The sequence below is a fragment of the Schistocerca piceifrons genome, chromosome 6, assembly GCF_021461385.2.
Source record: "Schistocerca piceifrons isolate TAMUIC-IGC-003096 chromosome 6, iqSchPice1.1, whole genome shotgun sequence".
NCBI lineage: Eukaryota > Metazoa > Arthropoda > Insecta > Orthoptera > Acrididae > Schistocerca > Schistocerca piceifrons.
In genome coordinates, this window is record NC_060143.1 from 545,130,383 (window position 1) to 545,151,419 (window position 21,037).

Consider the following 21,037-nt stretch of genomic DNA (forward strand, 5'->3'; position numbering starts at 1 on the left):
GTCAGTACGACTTTCTTCAGTGCGGCAGAATCATGGGGGCTGCACTTTTTATCCTTCGCTGATTGCTGAAAGTGTAAAGTAATTTGAAATGTCCAGTGACTCTTTGTGCAAAAGGTTCCATAATCAATGAATACTGCAAATTTTCTGTAGAATGGAATAACACGAATAGTCACTAAGGACATAAAGACTTGCTTGACTATGAGAAAACAAAAAGTTACAATGATCAATTGACAATTTGTACAGGATTCGTTTTATACATAAAGAAGCACTCTGTGCTAAATTTGCAGGCATGGAGCATGTGATCAAATTAGTGGTACAAATAGTACATTTTCTGAAGCAGCACTCATTATTACACCATCAGTTTCAATAGTTGTTAATGAAACTGAACAAAGAGTGTGGAGACAGTATTATTACTGTGAAGTGGATTAGTTAAGTCAGGGTGTATGTATGGAATGTTTTTTTGATTTAAGACCTGCTACTGCTGAGTTTATAAAGGAGCCAAATTTACAATATCCAGGATGGATTGCAGATCTTGCTTTTTTATTGGATTTCATTGCGCACTGCCCTCAGTAAGACAAGAAGCAACTTATTTCTGATTTGATTGGGAAAGTGGGTGCATTTGTACTGAAAATTGCATTTTTAGAAGACAAAATTTTTGACAAAGAACACCAATTTTCCTAAGCTCTCTGGCGTTAAAGGAAACCCAAGGTTTGATGAACTCTTTGCAGTGTTGCAAAGTCTATATGAACAGAATATTTTCACTCTGCAGTGGAATGTGTGCTGATATGAAACTTCCTGGCAGATTCAAATTGTGTGCCGGACCGAGACTTGAATTGGGAACCTTTGCCTTTCATGGGCAAGTGCTCTGCCAACTGAGCTACCCAAGCACGACACACAACCTGCCCTCACACCTTCATTTCTGCCAGTACCTTGCCTCTTACCTTTCGAACTTCACATAAGCTCTTCTGCAAACCTTGCAGAATTAGCACTCCTGTAAGAAAGGATATTGCGGAGACATGGCTTACCCACAACATGGGGGATGTTTCCAGAATGAGGTTTTCACTCTGCAGCAGAGTGTGCACTGATATGAAACTTCCTGGCAGATTAAAACTGTGTGCTGGAGTGAGACTTGAACTCGGGACCTGAGCTCAGTTGGTAGAGCACTTGCCCATAAAAGGCAAAAGTCCCGAGTTCGAGATTTGGTCTGGCACACAGTTTTAACTGCTAGGAAGTTTCTATAGGAACAGCTTTCCAAAAATTTTCAGAACACTGTCACTCTCACATCTGTTTTTGAGATAGTTAACCATTTCTGTTGAAAGTGCTCACGTACATGTGCAGACGGAACTGACTGATCTGTAATTCCCATTTGAAAGCCAAATTATTTTACTTTAAAACTGTCCAGGAGTACTACGTTGTTTTCCTCAGGTAGTTTTTCCACATCTCCATAATGAGGCTGCAAAAGTGATGTCAGTCTTTTGATCAACATGTGTGTGTGATATCAAACAATGGAAAATCCAACATGGAATGTAACAATATTGTGAAAAGGAAAGTTGCTACTCGCCATATAGCAGACATTCTGAATTGCAGATACACACAACAAAAAACTTTTGGCCAGTAAGGCCTTCATCAAAATTAGATGACAAACACACACGTACACACTCTCGCAAACGCAACTCTCACACACGACTGGAGTCTCAGGCAACTGAGGCCACACTCAGTGTGTGGCCTCAGGGTGTGGTCTCATTTGCCTGAGATTGCAGTCATGTGTGGGTGAGTTGCGTTTGTGAAAGTGCGTGTTAGTTGTCCTTACTGGCAAACGCTATATTTGTGAGTCTCTTTGTTGTGCCTATCTGCGACTCAGAATCTCTACTATATTGTGAGTAGCAACTTTCCTTTACACAATATTGTGTACATGATATGCTTCTTTAATAATTATTATTATGAAACTTAATAAGGCACAGTTACGTGGAAACCTAAGTGATGAAAATTTGCGAAAGTCCGTGTCTATTCATACGTCAACAGTTTGTGCCAAATATAAATATTATTACGTCTTCGGCGAGAAACATGAAACCAAGTAGTTCAAATTTCCTTGCAAGACTACATTGTCATCTAATGTGGCACATCCACAGTTTCCCCATCTTCTCACTCAGGCAGTGTGGGAATGGTTATGGGTGAAGTGTACAGTCACACAAGAGAGATCCACAGTGTCCTTGGCTGCCTTCATTATGGAGAATCTAGTAAGTTTAGTGAAAGGCATATTTATATACATCTGCGTATCAACTTTACTGAAGTGTGATACTAGTTTCAGTCAATACGGACCACCTTTTTGCATTTCATCTAACAAAGATTGGAAATATATGTGTGATCACATTTTATTCAATAGCTGTTCTAAAATTTACGGTCTTTTGAAGTAGCCTAGTTTAAGAGCTACAAAGCTGAAATTTTGCAGTTAACTGTTACTTCACCACAAAACTCCACCCTACAAACCACACTTAGTCACCATTCTTATTTTGCGCATTACTGAAATTTTATGATATTTCACTTTTTTTCTATATCAGTTGCATATGGAGTACTAGAAATATTTAAGACATAGTACATACTTTTTGGTATAGATTAAATAAATTAATACAACTGTTCTGGGTCAAATTGAACACTCGTAGAGAAAAATTATTATTTATGCAAGAAAAATTGCTATGTATAGCACATGTTCTGACTGAACTGTCTTGTAGAGAAAAACCGGCCTGTGAAAGCAGGAAAGCTGCAAGTCACCTAGGAAAGTGACTGACCAATTGAATAAAGAATAGAACTGGATCATCTTACATTTCTGAGCTTGGAAATGAAATTATGATATGGCATTGCTGGCTGGAAACCCCCATCTGGGGTAGATCAGCCACCTAGTGCAAGTCCTTTTTTATTTGAAGTAACTTCAGAGACTCTCACATCGAGGATGACAACAACATAGCTCACAGTCCCCAAGCGGATAAAATCTGTGACCCAACCAGGAATCAAACCCAGCATGGCAGTAAACCACCAGTGACCACTTGCTACTGGGGCAGATAAGTGGTCTCATTTAGTGGACTACAATGCTTCTGGATACCAGAGCAAGCAAGTTGTCTCATGTTGTTTGGTGAGAGGATCTGTGTTGTTTGGTCATCTTGCACGTCAGAACATTGAAATAGTATGGGACTTAAGACTATTTCTATACAATGTCTTCACTGGACATGTTTTCTTCCCCAAGTGTTCACGAACCAGGAAACAAACTTTTCATGTCATGAAGGACTTTGATTATTATTATTATTATTATTATTATTATGTGAGTGATGTGGTGTTGGGAACTCGTACTGCCTCTCAGGACAGTAAACATTATCTTATAGTATATCATCCATTAAATTCTGAATGGCAACTGAAACATTTTTCATGACTGAATTATGAAATGTTCATCAAATAATTTTTCTATGCGGAAGCATGGATTTACAGTACATTGGTTCTGAGAAGAGAGTGTGTGTGTGTGTGTGTGTGTGTGTGTGTGTGTGTGTGTGTGTGTGTATCTAGTTTTTGTCTGATAACTTAGTTTACTTTAAAATGTGCCTGTCTGCCTTCCAATGCCTTCTCTTTGGTATGTAGCAATCTATCTGAATTCATTTTGTTATTCTATCCTTTATTTTCCATCATTTCATTTCACCTAGTGGCCTCACACACACAATTCAGTCAAGATTTTGTACCTCCTAGCGTAATCATTTCTGGTACCAATGGTAGCACATCTCGGTTGACTCAATTTAGGATTTTCTATTGTCTGCATTATTCTACACCTGAAGGATTGAAACACCTTTAATTTGAATTAGCTGTTGAACTTTTAATTGCTTACTAAACATACTTGGCAGGACACATTATCCACAGCCTACAGCTCACAACATACTAATGGAAGAAAGTGAGGGATGAAATTGTGCAACAGAGCACAAAATAAACTGTCCCAGAAGCACAGTGCTTTGCAATATTAATACAATTTTATACATTTTGTCTCCAAACTCCACATCAAAGATGTTCATTTAAAGAGACACATCAATTTGATAGCAGCTTTTCAAAAGCAATGTATTTCTTTTTTTCTATTTACACCTCCATAAAAAATTGTAATTATCATGGACACATGAATGGGTGCTAACAGTCAACTCTTTGCATCTGATTAGGCGTCTGCAAGCATATCGTAAAGTCACAAGCGTCTGTGTAATTTGGTGGTGTGTGGTAGCAGGTCAGAGTTCAAATTCCACCAACAGTCATATTAGAGGTGCAATCTATATTCAGCTGACAATGAACCGAATCTGCTACGGGATTTGCCAGCAGGGAGTCTGAGACTAATGTAAATCAGGATTTAAACCCACTTCTCCAAATATGAGTTGTATCTTATCACCATGTAAGTTTCTTCAGTAACTCAAGACTTTGTCCTCAAAAACATTACTGGCAATTACCTTCAGGTGTTAATAAAGCATTCTGTTTTAGTACATATTGATGACTCCTGAACTATATGGGATACTCATATAATGCTATACCATTGCCAGATGCAAACTTGTGGCACTTTCCCAAAGAAAATAATGTATTTTTCAGATTTGAGCACAGTTATGCTTGTGAACATCTGTCCCAGATATCTAAAAAGGTGACAGGCATCATCCATCTCAGCCAAATTAAGGCAATTGTGAATTTAATACCAACAAATAAACATCCTAACAGTTACCTGAAATATTTCAGAAAGCTCAGTGAAGATTTCAGTCCCACTCCTGAACATCAGTATGTAGTTGTAATCATTAGGTATCACCGTAAAAGGCCAACATCAGCTCCGACATTGTTCCGGCACAGGATAATGTAAAGCATTCTTATTTAACAGTGCACATGAAATTTAACAACTTAGCTGTTTATCAGAAAAACAAGATGTATTAATTTTCTTGCTAGATTGCTGTATTGGTCATTTGAGCATACAAAATGAACAAACGATTAATTTTTGTCATCAGAATACTGTCCTGTATATTATTCTTTCATGAATCTTGCTCATATGATTTGTACATGTACATTAAATGTTAGTAGTATTCACAATCACAGTGCACAGATAAATAATTTCAGAACATGCACACACAATTCATGTTGGCAAATAAATGCTCTGGTTTTATGTCAACAAATGCACAATGCAGCTCACATAATTTTATTACAGCCTTTTTTCTGTTAGATCATTGTTAGAATATTCATAAATATAAGCCCTTATTACATTACCATCTCGTTGTAACAATATATTGTGCAATTACAACTACGTAAAGATCTAATGACATCATCACACTTTTTAAGTTGTCAAAAAGTTGCTGTAATAACATAATAGAGGCATGTAGGTCTTTGTATGGTAAAAAAATTCCACTTGAAAACAACCACAAAACTTTCAGAATAAAGTTATCTAACATTACGTTCCGTACTCCATTGAAGAAAAAAATTTCACCATCACAGTAATAAAAGGTGAAAAGCTGAAACACTCTCAAATGTAACTGCTTTTGTGACAGTATTCCTAAAACACAGCTAACCATCTGCTAGACCTTACTATTGTATATAAGTCCTTCAAAACACACATATATTAAAAAGAAGTCAATGTCAAATTTGCAATTAACTTTAGTTTTTGATTCACATCTGTGACATTTGTGCATTATTAAATAAAAGAATTCTGTTTTCAAAGCAGCCAAATGTGGATGATCTATACAACCACTAATTTTGAGAACTGAAAGAAACAGAGAGAAATGGCATAAGACTGATTAATTAAAACACAGTCAGTTTTCTATAGCACTTATACTTAACAGGTCTTTGGTTGTAATCCACTACAGAACAATACTACATAAAAGGAACATAATAGGCAAGTAACTGTGCTAACATCTCTTCCAATATAAGTGTAATTATATATTTTTAAAAATCATAACCCCTTCATAACAGCAGACTGTACAAGCACACTTAACAGCAGTAAGAGTACACAAAAAGCAATTATTTCAGCTATGAAGTATGGAAATCATACTGCACTGAGGCAACAGAGTCATCACTTCTGTCACAAACAAATATTATAGTGTTAAAGAAAAATGGAAACACTGATATGCCAATGTGTTTATTCAGTACATAATTTTTTTTTAATTTTTTTCCTTACCAAGTGACACTGTGTGATGACTGTAAAAATGACAATATATTGTCATTTCAATAGGTAATGGAATACTATACTGGACAACATACACTGCAAATCAGTTTTTTATTTTTATAGAGCATCATCAGATCCTGAAGTACAAAGAAGTTATGAATGAGATTCTTAATGTAAAAAAAAGTCTGTTCTGAAATTCGTATTGATTACGTACCTACCCCTCAGCTGTCTCGCACACAGCAGTATTATTTGAATTTTCTTTTCACAACAATAATAAAAAAATGCAGCATGCAGGAAACAAAGGTAAATCAGCACCAATTACGTGAATTATGCCCACTTTCTATATAAAAGTATTAGTAACACTTGCTGAAAGAAAAATTACTCCAATTTACTGCCTTCTTTTAATTAAGTGCTGATTTTAACACAATTCCTGTACATAACATGCCGACTCAATATACATAAAATGTCACACAGCCATTTAAATAATCATAATAGGTACATAATTTCTGTCACTTGCAACCATAATTACTGTACTGCATAATGTATCAATTTCCAAATTACAATATGGAAAATTTTATACATAAAAAAAGAGGAAGAAGAAAGAAGAATAAACAATAATCTGGCAAAGCAATTGCAAAGTTCATTATCAGATATTTTATTCAAACCCAAAGGATGGTGAGAAGTTTCACATGCGAACATAACACAGTTTCTTTGAAACTGTTGACAATTAATGTCGACAAGATGTTATCGTATTTTGTTTTATATTCTTTTCCAGTTTGAGGATTCACTATAATACATCAAAAATTTTAAATCTGAAAAGAAACAAAACTGCGCTTAGATAACTATGTTCATGGACTCATCAACGCCATCTATACACATCATATTTATAGATATATATGTATATAAAAATATATTTTGCAATGAACTTATTTAAGCTACTATTCATATGAAGACATATGTATGTTGCAACACTGATAAACAACTGAATGTCACTGCCTTTTTCTATGTTCAAATGAGCTATTAAATTAAAGTAATACCAATCACAAAATTCAGAATACAAATTAAGCACTCCAGTATACATTTATGTTTGCAAACTGGGCAAAATAACATGATCAGAAATTTTGTTTACTATCACAAAATGAAAAAAATACATAGAGCAAGCTCTAGACTTTATACAGGAAAATTACTATTATACTCTCATATAGAAAGTTACATGAGGACACAAAATCTGAATTTAGATTTACATTTAGGACAGTACATAAATAAGTTTTCCTACTGTAATTTTTTCATATTTCTTGTCAGCTAATATACATATCTAACAGCTATAATTTATATTTGTTTTAATGGACTGTTCCAGTACTTAAATACATCTTAAAAAGATCATTACGTGACGAATCAGCTTGACATTGACAAAATACACTCCTCAGCAATATATAAAGGAATCTTTTCTGTATTTATCTATTTCCATGTATCATACAAATTTCACATTTTGATCCGGCATAAGCAATTCCAACAGAGACCAAATGCCTGACTATGTTCTACTACTGAATGTGCTCCACAAATGTTTTGTTTTGGTCTTAGTTGTTCACATCCAAAATTACTCAGTTACACACTCACTTTTATTCTTGTTCAGGTCATTTGTTTCTAAACTTCAGAGTAAAATTATGTACATATAAATTTTCATTAAAGTATAATAAAATGTGTAACTCTCATAGAGAATATGTAGCACCACCCAATCAGTAATAATATAGTATAATTTTAATCCATTTCATGTATTCTTTACATTGTTTGAACATTACTTTTCAAATCAATGTAAAGCTAAGTCCCATAACAACACTATTCACTATATCACAAAAGAAAATTTATACTGATACGTCCACAAACAACAGGCAAAGTAATTCACATCAAAGCACCAAGTATAAACTGCATACATACCTCTTCAAGAAAATAAAAGAAGACTGATTTTCCAGCTGTTTCTATAACACAATTAGATATCCAAAAATAATTACACAAACAAAAAAATACTTTCTGAACTGTAGCGATGAGTCAGGCAAAGCAATTGACAGTTCATTTTTGCTCAATATTGATGTGAAATCAATGACATAAGTTTGGAGGTGTACTGTTTGCTTTCAACTGTGCGGGAACTTTTTGTTTACGAGTTGGCAACATTTTGAGATTGCACAACCCGAGCCGTATATCGTTTTGTCATGTCGGAAGCCCTCAAACTGTAACCACTGGTCCACTATCACAAGACGAGGCTCTGCAATTCCTTGAGCAGCTCATCTTCCTTTTTAATCTTTTCGAGCTGATTGAGTTCCAGCTGGCGACCTGCAGCACGTTGCTCCTTCAGGCGTGATATTTCAGTCAGCTTCTAAAAACAGAAACAATCAAATAACCTTTTGATTCAACATAAGTAACACAATGTCAACAATTCACCTCCACTTTTATCATAATCACTCTATCTTCTCCTCCTCCTCTCCTTGTTACTACTACTATTACAAAAGTAGCTAAGAAGGTTTTGCATTATGTGGCTCACACTGAACAAATTAAAATTTTGTTCTGTGTGTGTTTTGATACATGCCCACATGCACTATAACCTCTCCTATTGACTTTGCCACTACTGTTGAAAGTTAGCAATCAAAAGGTACCAGATTTGTAGAAGATAAGCATATTCAAGGCACATCTTTCCTGAGGCTTAAAAGTTGGTCATTGCTATTACAAAACATGTTTCACATTTGAAATGGATTTTAATCATCATTTTGGAATATTTGGATGGCTCAGAGAATTTCCGAGGCTTAACTTGCATATTTGCGTACCTAAAATGCTCCCATTTGGCCCACCTTTCTTCAAGAGTCTACTCATGATAGAAATATATTGGCTCTATTGCCTACAGATAGACCTGAGGATGTCCACTTGTAACTGGTATCAGTGACCATAAGGCAGCTGTAGCCACAGTGTTTACCACATTATAAATGGAAACAAAAAGAAGTAGAAAGATTTGCATGTCCATCAAAATAGATAATGAATATAATAGAGGGAAACATTCCACGTAGGAAAAATATATCTAAAAACAAAGATGATGTGACTTACCGAACGAAAGCGCTGGCAGGTCGAAAGACACACAAACAAACACAAACACACACACAAAATTCAAGCTTTTGCAACAAACTGTTGCCTCATCAGGCAAGAGGGAAGGAGAGGGAAAGATGAAAGGATGTGGGTTTTAAGGGAGAGTGTAAGGAGTCATTCCAATCCCGGGAGCAGAAAGACTTACCTTAGGGGGAAAAAAGGATGGGTATACACTCGCGCGCGCGCACACACACACACACACACACACACACACACACACACACACACACACACACACACACACACACACACATATCCATCCACACATATACAGACACAAGCAGACATATTTAAAGACAAAGAGTTTGGGCAGAGATGTCAGTCGAGGCGGAAGTGCAGAGGCAAAGATGTTTTTGAATGACAGGTGAGGTATGAGTGGCGGCAACTTGAAATTAGCGCAGATTGAGGCCTGGTGGATAATGGGAAGAGAGGATATACTGAAGGGCAAGTTCCCATCTCCGGAGTTCGGATAGGTTGGTGTTAGTGGGAAGTATCCAGATAAGCCGGACGGTGTAACACTGTGCCAAGATGTGCTGGCCGTGCACCAAGGCATGTTTAGCCACAGGGTGATCCTCATTACCAACAAACACTGTCTGCCTGTGTCCATTCATGCGAGTGGACAGTTTGTTGCTGGTCATTTCCACATAGAAAGCGTCTCAGAAAAAAAGAATGATTTGATCCTGTAAAATTGGATGAAAAGAATTATGTACTGCCATTTTAGTAGAAGGCAACTGAATATAGGAAGAATGCTGCTAAATCCAAATCTGATGCAGCCAATCAGAACCTTACAATGTTCATTTGAAGACTACAGGACTTGCAATGCACAATATGTATCGTACTGTGTGTCAGGAGATTAGGAGTGTGGATACACATGTGTCAGTTTTGGCCTTTTCTTTAACCCCTTAATGCCAGATACCAGTACAATGGTACTATGTCGGCATGAAGGCCCTCCCAGTAAGGTGGATAAGGCTGTCACATTTAATGCAGATTATGTTGAAAAATATGGTTTTGTTGCCAAAAGAATGGGGAATAACATGGTGTATGGGAATACTGAATAAAATCAACCTGTTTTCATAAAAAGGTGTTGCATTAATTATTGAGCACTTCTCATAGCATAACCTACCAATGTTCATTGATATTGTATTGACAATTTATGATTGTTGTTTAACTTATATGCTAATAATTTCTGCTTTATTACATTTTCAATTTGAAAGTCAATAATTTTTTCGTGCAATGATAATGGCAAACATTTTCAAGCACTAAATTGAACCATCAATCTCTGATGATGTGCCTTTGATCTAATTTCACTACACTGCTGGAGACCAAATTTTAAACAGGCCACAGGAAAGAAGGGAATTTCCTGAGGAAGAGGAGGCTAATGAAACTTAGGGATAAGATAGCTCTTTGTCAAAATTCTCATCACTAAATGTAAAGGTAAGTAAATGATTGCTCAATAAGCTATTTCAAGGTAGTACAGACACAGCTGCATACCTCACTTTTTATGAAACAGATGCTCTTTTCAAGATTTTCTGTCACTATTCTGATGATTTGTTATTTGTCAAAACAGAGTGAAATCAACTGATAATATGATTACATTTATTTAAGGAATACAAGAGAAATGTATAAAATACTCTTGACATTGTTTTGTTTTGCTTTGTTTTTAGGGTGCAAAAAAACAACTGGAGTCATACGCACCCAAGTCAAAACTATACAACATGAACACAGAGAGGAGGGAAATGACTATACGTCAGACACAATGGAAAGCGTAGGAGACAGCTAAAAAACAGGGATGTGGAAAAAGGGCTAAAAAATACCACACAAAAATGGAGGTCCAAAACTAAAAATTAAATGGCCTTCGCCACATTGCTTCAGTGGATAAAAAGTAAAACACGGTCAACAGCCCACGCGTCATTCGCTAAAATGGTTAATAAATCAGACGGCAAACCCAAGCTGGAACGTAAATTGTTAAAAAAAGGTCATTCCAACAGGAAGTAGCAGACAGTTAAAATTTGACCACAATGCTTACAAAGCGGCAGGGTAGTGCCACTGAGAAAATGATGATGGCTAAAAAGGCTGTGCCCAATACGCAGCAGAGTTAAAATAATCTCCTCCTTGTGGGAGAGCCGAGAGGTCATCCAAGGGGCCAGGAGAGGCTTAATAAGCCATTGCTTATTCCTGTGAAGGGAGGACCATTGGCGATGCCAAAGGGACACCACCTCCTGACAGATGGCAATGCTGAGATCATCGGAGGGAATATAGGCACTTGCAGGCTGAGGTACAAGAACTGCAGCCTTGGTAGCAGCGTCAGCAGCCTAGTTTCCTGGCAGACCAACATGACCAGGGCCCCCACAGAAACATGAAATTGGTTCCACCAAAAGTAAGCAAGTGACAGTTTCCCTGGACCCGCTGCACTAAGGGATGAGCAGTGAGCAGCACACAAAGACATTGGAGAGCACTGAGTAAGCCCGAGCAGAGGACGCAATTGGGAAGGCTATGTCACTGGATGTACTTCGTGGCCTGATACAAGGCGAAAAGCTCAGCTGTAAATACTGAGGAATGTGCTGGAAGCCAATATTGAAAGACACGGGTGCCAATGACGAAGGCACACCCAATCCCATGGTCAGTTCCAGAGCCACCAGTGTATACAAAGGTACTATCATGAAGTTCCATGTGAAGGTCGTGAAACTGAAGGTGATAGACTGAGGCTGGAGTAGTGTCCTTAGGAAGCGAATGAAGGCCAAGGTTAACATGGGCTGCTTCACGAAGCCAAGGTGGTGAAGGGTTCACTCCCACTGGGAAAGTTACAGGTAGTATAAAGTTGCGCCACTGTAGCAAGTGGCGAAAGCTGACTCCAGGAGGTAACGGAGAAGACGGATGAGCCCCATACTGACGATCAAAGGAATCATCAAAAGAGGAGGCATAGGAGGGGTGCCCACACATGGCAGACAAACGGCATGCGTACCTGCTGAGGAAAAAGTCACAGCAGTACACAGCAGTAGGACAGTCTTAGTTCAGCAGCTTCAGCACACAGACTCTCAACCGGGCTGGTGTACTAAGGTGCCCATGGCCAAAAGGAAGCCATGACGACAGATACTGTTGAGGCAGCGTAAAAGGGATGGGCGTGCAGATGGATAAACAAAGCACCCATAGTCGAGTTTTGAACGGACAAGGGAGCGGTACAAACGGAGGACAGTGGTTTGATCGGCACCCCAGGAAGTACCATTGAGGACACATAGGACATTGAGGGACTGTATACAGTGGGCTGCCAAGTAAGATACAAGGGAGGACCAAGAAAGTGTCCTATCGAGCAGGTGCCACAGGAATTTTGTAGTCTCAATGAACGGAAGGGCAACAGCGCAAAGATGGAGACATGGTGGGAGAAACTATTTGCGCTGCCACAAATTCATACAGACGGTTTTGACAGCGTAAGCCATTGTCGATGCTCCAGGAGTGAAGACAGCCAAAACAGTGCTGAAGGTGCTGCTCAGTGAGACAGGTCCACGGGGAACTGCAATAGATGGCAAAATCATCGACAAAAAGGGAACTGGAGATGCCCAGTGGGAGACACACAATTATAGGTGATAGCAAAGAGGACGACGCTCGGGACAGAACCCTGAGGCACCCCATTTTCCTGGCTAAAGGTGTCTGACAAGGCAGAACCCACACGCACCTTGAAAACTCTGTCCTGTAAAAATGCCCAAAGAAAACAGGGCATGCACCCACAGAAGCCCCACGTGTAAAGAGTACAGAAGATACCAATTCTCCAGAAGATGTCGTAGGCCTTCTCCAAATTGAAAAACCTGGCCAGGCTGGGATTTTCGCAGAAAACCATTCATGACATGGGTGGACAAAGTAACAAGATGGCCAACTGCTGGACGCCGCACTCTAAACCCACATTGTGCATTCATTAGTAAATGGCGAGGCTCGAGCCACCACACCAGCCAGGCATGAATCGTACATTCCATCACTTTCCAAACACAGCTGGTAAGAGAGATGGGGCGATAGTTAGAAGGAAGATTTTTGTCCTTACCAGGCTTAGCTATGAGTATTACTGTGGTTTCACGCCAGCGTCCAGGAAATGTGCCCTCAGCCCAGATGCGGTTGTATGTGTTAAGCAGAAAGTGCTTGCCCACAAGAGATGTGCTGCAACATCTGAATGTGGATGGTGTCTGCCCTTGGGGCGGAGGATTGGGATGAACTGAGAGCATGATACAGCTCCCTCATAGTAATGGTGGCATTGTAGCACTCACGATTCTGAGAAGAGAAGGGTATCGCCCAAGTCTTCTCCACTCGTTTCTGATGGATGAAGGCAGGGTGATAGTGGGAAGAGCTCGAAACTTCTGCAAAATGGCGGCCCAAGGTGTTGGAGATAGCAATAGGGTCCATGATGACATCGTCAGCTACCATCAGGACAGAAATTGGGGAATGGAGCTTGGTTCCAGAGAGCTGTTGGAGGTTGGCCCACATGACAGAGGAAGGTGTGGAACTGTTAAAAGAACTATTGAATGAAATCCAGCTAGCTCTTTTGCTATCCCAAAGAACGTGACGACACTTTGCACTCATCTGTTTATAATGAATGCAGTTTTCCAGCATAGGGTGGCGATTAAAAATGCGGAGAACACGTCTCCGTGCGTGAATTGCATTGCGGCATACCTCAGTCCACCGAGGGACTGGGACATGACGTGGTAAAGAGGAAGTGCGAGGAATGGAACATTCTGCAGCAGTAAGGATAACATTGGTGAGATAATCCACATGATTATCACAACTGGGGAAATCTTGTTCTTCGAAGGTCGCCAGGGAGGAGTAAAGCTGCCAGTCAGCCTTAGTAAGCTGCCATTTGGGTGTGCATGCGGATGGGGTAGGAGTCAGCAGACGGAGCGCACACAGGAAATGTTCACTCAAGTAGGCGACAGGAAGAATGAATCTCTCAAGACGATGGGCAAGCTGGGCAGTGAAAAAGGATAGGTCCAAACGGGAACAGGTGTGTGAGGAGTCCGAAAGGAAAGTGGGTGCTCCAGAGTTAAGGCAGAAGTTGGTTAAGAAAGCCAGCCAAGAGGGCACCTCTCTGGCAGGTCCTGGGAGAACCCCAAAGGGGATGATGCACATTGAAGTCACCGAGTAACAGAAATGGGGAAGGTAGCTGCCCAATAAGTTGAAAGAAGTCGGCCCTGGTGACAGCGAATGATGGAGGGACATATATGGTACAGAGGGAAAAAGTCAGGTGGGGAAGGGAAATGGAGAACTGCAACAGCTTGAAGACTGGTAGTCAGAAAGATGGGTTGACTATGAATGTAGTCCCATATGAGCAGCATGATGCCCTCATGAGAGAATGCTGACCTCAGGGGGACGGTCAAAACAAATCGGTAAGTAACGTGAAAGCTCAAAGCAGTCATGAGGGCACAATTTTGTTTCCTGAAGGCAGAGTAAATGGGAATGCTGCGATGCTAAAAGCAGCCGTAAATCCTCTTCGTGGGACTGAAGGCCATGAACGTTCCATTGGAGAACAGTCATGAGGAGGAAGAGATGCAGGTGTGTCAACTCGACGGCCACCACGTGACAGCCGGTGGAGAGTCGCTACTACAGGGCACATAAGCAGGAGGATCCTGCTCCGTGGGGTCCACAGAAGCATCGGCGTGCTTGTGCAGTCGGTCTGTGGAGTCCAACGCTGAAAAACGGTTGGTGGTGCGCACCGGCGAGACAGAGGCTGGTTGGGCTAAGGGACCACATTGTGACACCTTCGAGCAGGATCTTCGAGTTGGCAAAGGAGAAGACCATTTGTCTTTAACGGACTTTTCCCAGCCCTTCTGGTTAGAGAAAGACTTGGGTGTTGTTTGGCTGGAGGGATGGAGGAAGTCTTCACGGGAGTACTCCTTCCGTCCTTTCCTGCCAGCTGGTTGTGTAGTGAGTGGCTTTGCCCCTTGAGGCGAGAGTTTGACAGTTTGTTACACAGCGGGACGGCGATGCTACCTTGATACTGGGCGATTTCTCAACCTCAGAGCCGAATTTGAGGTTGCAGGCCTGCGAGGCCATGTCCTTCATGGAGCGAGGGGTAAAAAGAACAGAACTACAGGTGCCAGAATGGAGAACACAGGGTTTGTGACTAGTCAGAGACATGCGAGCTACTGGGTAAGGCACTTTTTCCTTTACCCGAATCTCTTGAACAGACCACTCATCTAGATACATGGGACAATCCCAAGAGGAGATGGCATGGCCGCCATCACAGTTGATACAGCAGGGAGGAGGCGGCGGACATTCACCCTTGTGTGCATCCTTGCCACAGGTTACGCATTTGGCTGAGTGTCGAAAAGATGTTCGAGTGTAGTTGAAACGATGACACTGGTAGAAGTGCATCAGATTTGGAATGTAGAGCTTGAATGTGATAATTTCATAGCCTGCTTTGATCTTGGACGGCAGCACCACCCTATCAAAGGTGAGGAAAATAGTGCAGGTTGGCACCAAGGAGGAATCGATCTTTTTCATTACACGATGGATGGCAATAACATCCTGATCAGAGAGGTAAGATTGTATTTCAGCCTCAGTTAGACGGTCAAGCAGCCTGGTGTAAATTACACCACGGGAAGAATTCAAAGTTCTATGTGCCTCGACACAAACAGGGCAGCCGTGTAGAAGCGAGGCAGGAAGCAGTTGTTGTGTTTGAGAATCAGAAGCCATCTCCAAAAGCAAAGTGCCATCCCGTAAATGAGAGCAGGATTTCACAGGTCCAGCAATTGCATCAACACCTTTCTGAATAATAAGCGGATTGACCGTGGCGAAGGACTGACCGTCTTCAGTACACGAGACCAAAAGGATCTGTGGTGCAGTGGGAATGATCTTTGAATCAGGAGCCTCATTAGGTTTATGTTTCATAGACATTGATGGGGAGGATGATTGAAATTACCATGATTGCCAACATCTCCGATGGCGAGCTCCTTCCAACTGGGGGGGCCCCTTCACAAGGGGGTGCACCTGCCTTATGTGATTGTTCACACCTCAGGTCACACGTCCCGAACACCTGACGGGGGTATCAATCGGCAATTTGGAGAGGTTACAGCTCAGGCAATCACCCGTCCCTGGGCCTGGTTTGTACCAGGGACTACGCACGAACCCTACCTGTCGACCCGGGGCTGGGAATTACGCGTTACCCAGTTACCTGCTATGCGTCAGATGTGTGGGCCAGCCTTCAGAAGTGCACAGGGAGGAAGAAGAACAAGAAAGGATCCTTAAACACTGAAACGGAGCAATGAGAGGAGACGGTAAACAAAGAAAGGAAAAGGGAGCCAAAAACAAAGTTGTGACTGTTCGTACATCAGTGACAGAATGCAGAACAGTGACAATAATACCCCAAACATGTTCCCCAAGGGAGGGGAGAAAGAATAGCAAGAGGACAGACATACAGCATGGAAGGTAAAAAGTGCTGCACAGGTGGGGGCCCCATGGTAGCCAAGCACGAACCTGCCAAAGAGTGGCGAGCCGCCTGGGGGGACTCTTGACATTGTGTACATGGCCACATATAAACACCATAAGAACTATTGTTAGAGGTTTTTTTAACTGTGATAATGGGAAATTCCTGTATGAAAACATAAATGAGCAATCATTCACATTCAGCTGACCGGCAGATGATGCACAGACACCCTAAAACAGCCTAGAAAACTGAACTAGCCTTTGAATGAAACAAAGATGCTGTAACTTACCAAACAAGAAAGCGCTGGTAGATAGACACAATAAAACACACACACACACACACACACACACAAATTTCAAGCTTTCGCAACCCAAGGTTGCTTCATCCGGAAAGAGGGAAGGAGGGGGAAAGACGAAAGGATGTGGGTTTTAAGAGAGAGGGTAAGGAGTCATTCCAAGACTTACCTTAGAGGGAAAAAAGGGACAGGTATACACTCGCGAGCGCACGCGTACACACACACACACACACACACACACACACACACACACACACACACACACACACATCCATCCGCACATATACAGACACAGGCAGACATATGTAAATGTTGGGCATTTACATACGTCTGCCTGTGTGTGTGTGTGTGTGTGTGTGTGTGTGTGTGGGGGGGGGGGGGGGGGGGGGGGGGGGGATGACTCCTTACCCTGTCCCTTAAAACCCACATCCTTTCGTCTTTCCCTCTCCTTCCCTCTTTCCTGATGAAGCAACCTTGGGTTGCGAAAGCTTGAAATTTGTGTGTGTGTTTTTTATTGTTGTCTATCTACCAGCGCTGTCTTGTTTGGGTAAGTTACAGCATCTTTGTTTTTTTTATATATATTTTTCCCACGTGGAATGTTTACCTCTATTATATATAGTGTGTGTGCGCATGCGCACATTAAGAATAAATAATTAACTTACACTCTTTATCTTCTTGATTTTCTTGCTTTTCTCGGGATCATCGGGCATTTCCACTTCTGCAATTGCAGGTGGGAGCTTCACTGTGTGTGATGTTACTGGAGCTGATTCTCCATTTGTAACAACCTGAGAATTGTCTTGCTCTTTCCGTGCCTTCTTGGCTTCTCGTTTCTTTTTTTGTTTCAAGGCAGCTTTGGATGGGTTGGCTGTAGGGAAAAAAATACATTTTCTCTATATATACAAAAAAACAGAAGCATACTTCAAAAACAAAATTTTGTGGCTAAATTTCACAATTATTATTATTGTTGTTATTACAGTCAAACCTCCGTATAACAATTACCAATACAACGATAAACCTGGGTACAGCAATAATTTTATATGGTCCCGGCTGATTTCCTATATGTACTATGTTAATTACCCTCATTACAATGATGAACTTAATTTAGCAACACCCTGTTATAACGAAGACAAAATTTTGACCAATTTACTGTTTCCTACTGCTAAGAAGCTCACTATAGTGGTATGTATTGTTTATTTAGCTACTAGACTTTCAGCGCTTTATTTCCTGAAGTTTCGCTACACAAAACTGTATTTATCCCAGCGGTAAAGAGAATAGCATACAGCCACAGGTGGGCTGTGCTGAGCAGAAATGTCAGAGAGCTCCTTTGTTTGAACGAGTGTTTAGTTTGTCTGTTGTTGAGATTCAGTAGCAAACAGAAGTATTTTGTTGGGCTCACAAGCAGCTTATCTGCATGATTTTTCCAATCTGTGAATGTTTTTAATTGATGAAAACACTTTGGGCTTTGCTAAAATTTGGACAATGACTGGAACTCAAAAATAAATAAGGTTGGAGACAAAAATGGAGGTTTCCAAAGACACTGATAATGGAATGAAACAAGTAGATGTGGTGAGGAAGTATGGACTTGCATGATCGACATTATCTACAACCCATAAAAAATGAAAAGAAATTGAAGAAAGTTTTGTAGGTGGCAAATTTAACCCTTCAAGAAAAAGAATGAAGATGACTGCTGCTGCTGATGTGGACAGTGCTAAACCACAGTGGTTTAATGAGATCTATGCACAGAATGTACCAATTGATGGTCTATTGATATGTCAAAAAGCTTTAGTCGCTTGGCGATTCTAATTTTAAGGCAAGTAAAGGATGGTTGCAAAGATTTAAGGGCAGGCATGGCATCATTTTTAAAGCGATTTCAGGAGAAGAAAAATCAGCATCTTTAGGTGATGCAGAATGTTGGAGGAAAAACACCATTTGTAAACTGTTAGAAAAATACAGTCCTAAAAATTTGTACAATGCAGGTGGGACGGGATTGTTTTATCAACTGATACCAGAGAAAACAATGGCCTTTAGAGGAGAAAAGTGTAAAGGAGGGAAGCAATTTAAAGTATGCCTAACTGTTCTTCTCTGCAGCAGTGCATCAGGGACACACAAATTAACCCAACTGGTGATCGGACTATCAGCAAACCCATGGTGCTTCAAAAATGTAAGAAGCTTACCAAGTAACAGGGTACATACATTTTTTACCTTCCTATAACTTATAAGTTAATTCAGTACAGTATAGCTTCAGCTGTAATGTTTTGCTACAGACTTATTGTGAATGTGATTTCTTTTATTGCAGTCAATTACAAGGCAAATCGAAAAGCATGGATGACGTCTACTCTTTTTAGTGAGTGGTTCCTTTCGCTTGATAAAGAGATGTCAATGAAGAATAAGAAAATTGCAGTGCTGGTGGATAACTGTAGTGTGCATAACAACATGCCAGCTTTGAAGAATACTGAACTATGCTACTTCCCCCCGAACTGTACTTCGATTCTTCAGCATGCTACTTCCTCCTGAACTGTACTTCAATTCTTCAGCCACTAGATATGGGGAAAATTAAGAACTTTAAGAGAAAATACCGCTCATGTTTAGTTTAACACATGATTGCAAACACTGAAAGATGGGGTGAGCAATTCCAACAGTTTCAATGTGAAGCAGGTTTGTGACATGACTGCTAGTTCCTGGAACAGTGTACAGCCGAACGTGATTGTGAACTGCTGGAAAAATGCAAGAATTTGCTAAAGTGAAGATGTTGGTGAGAATGTTGTGGTGGATTAATTAACACAGGATGATATTCAAAGTTATCTGGAGATTTATTCAGCAGTTACTGGTAAAACCAAGGGTGCTTCAGTAGTTGAATACTTGTCAGTGGATGACGAGGCATTGGTGTTTGAAGCATATACCGACAAATCTACAATTGAGGAGTTAAAGAATAATTCACCTATTGAAGATTCTGACGATGACAGTGATGTGATAAGTGCGATCCCCCCTCCTCTGATGAGCTAATAGGTCAGCTGGAAACCATTCAGCAGGTAGCATCTTCAATCCCCAGTGTTTCAGCACAGAAATTGATTGTAGTAGAGGAGATAACGACAATATGCACAAAGAGAATATTTAGAGAAAAGAAACAAAGGAAAATAAGTGAATTTTTCTGTACCCAAAACTAAGATATTCAACAGGTATAGTATTAATAATGTAAGATATTCAACAGGTATAGTATTAATAATGAAGTGAACAAAATGTGTTTCATTATTTGTCTTTTAATGTTATTTTTAATCAGAAAAGTACTACAGTAATGCACTTCTCAGCCATGAAAACATGTTTCCTTGCTCCGAGTCATGGCAACAAAACCTCATTATAAAAATAGCCCTAGTACAGTTTGGTTGGATTGTGGGGGGTTGAAGGGACCAGACTACAAAGGCCATTGGTCCCTTTTTTCCACGAACATGAAACACCCACAAGGAAGAAAAACAAGCAACAGAGAGAACAAGAAAGACACAAACAAAGACCAGAAAAAAGGAAATAAGAGCACACAGAGTTTTACAGTGGTTGGCCGACCATGGAAACAAAAAAAGGGAAAAGCCAAGCACCAAGAGACACACTAAAAACCCCAATATAAAACCGTAAGCCACAGGCCAGACTCAACACTCAAAAGAAACAAACCCTCAGATTGAGCGATAAAAGCCCGCTGCGCTAATAAAACTCAAAACTAAGCCTGCCATTGCAGCATCATCCGTTAAAAGTGCAGGGAGTGTATCAGGCAGTGCAAACGTCTGCCTGAGCGCAGTTAAAAGTGGACAGTCCAACAAAATGTGGATCACTGTACGCTGAACCACAGTGACAGAGAGGTGGGTCCTCACGGTGCAATAAATAACCGTGCGTCAGCCAGGTGTGGCCAGTGCATAGCTGGCAGAGTACATCGGAGTCCTTGCGAGAGGCCCGCAAGGAGGAGCACCACACACTGGTAGTCTCCTTGATGACCTGAAGTTTGTTGGGTGAAGGCAGGGTGGTCCATTCATCGCCCCAAGTACCAATGACCTTCTGCCGCAAAAAGGACAGGAGATCA

At 40.5% G+C, this 21,037-nt stretch overlaps 1 protein-coding gene across 1 annotated transcript in view; it reads right to left on the reverse strand.

Annotated features, from left to right (window-relative positions):
* Positions 1 to 6,242: 6,242 nt before the first annotated feature.
* The window catches only part of LOC124802523 (eukaryotic translation initiation factor 2A), a 160,442-nt gene continuing 145,647 nt past the window's right edge, over positions 6,243 to 21,037 (reverse strand). The window contains exons 12-13 of the mRNA XM_047263368.1: positions 17,637 to 17,839; positions 6,243 to 8,519 (exon numbers count right to left, since the gene is read on the reverse strand). Coding sequence (XP_047119324.1) covers positions 8,394 to 8,519; positions 17,637 to 17,839 — 329 coding nt within the window. The 3' untranslated portion in view covers positions 6,243 to 8,393. The remainder of the gene's footprint in view (positions 8,520 to 17,636; positions 17,840 to 21,037) is intronic.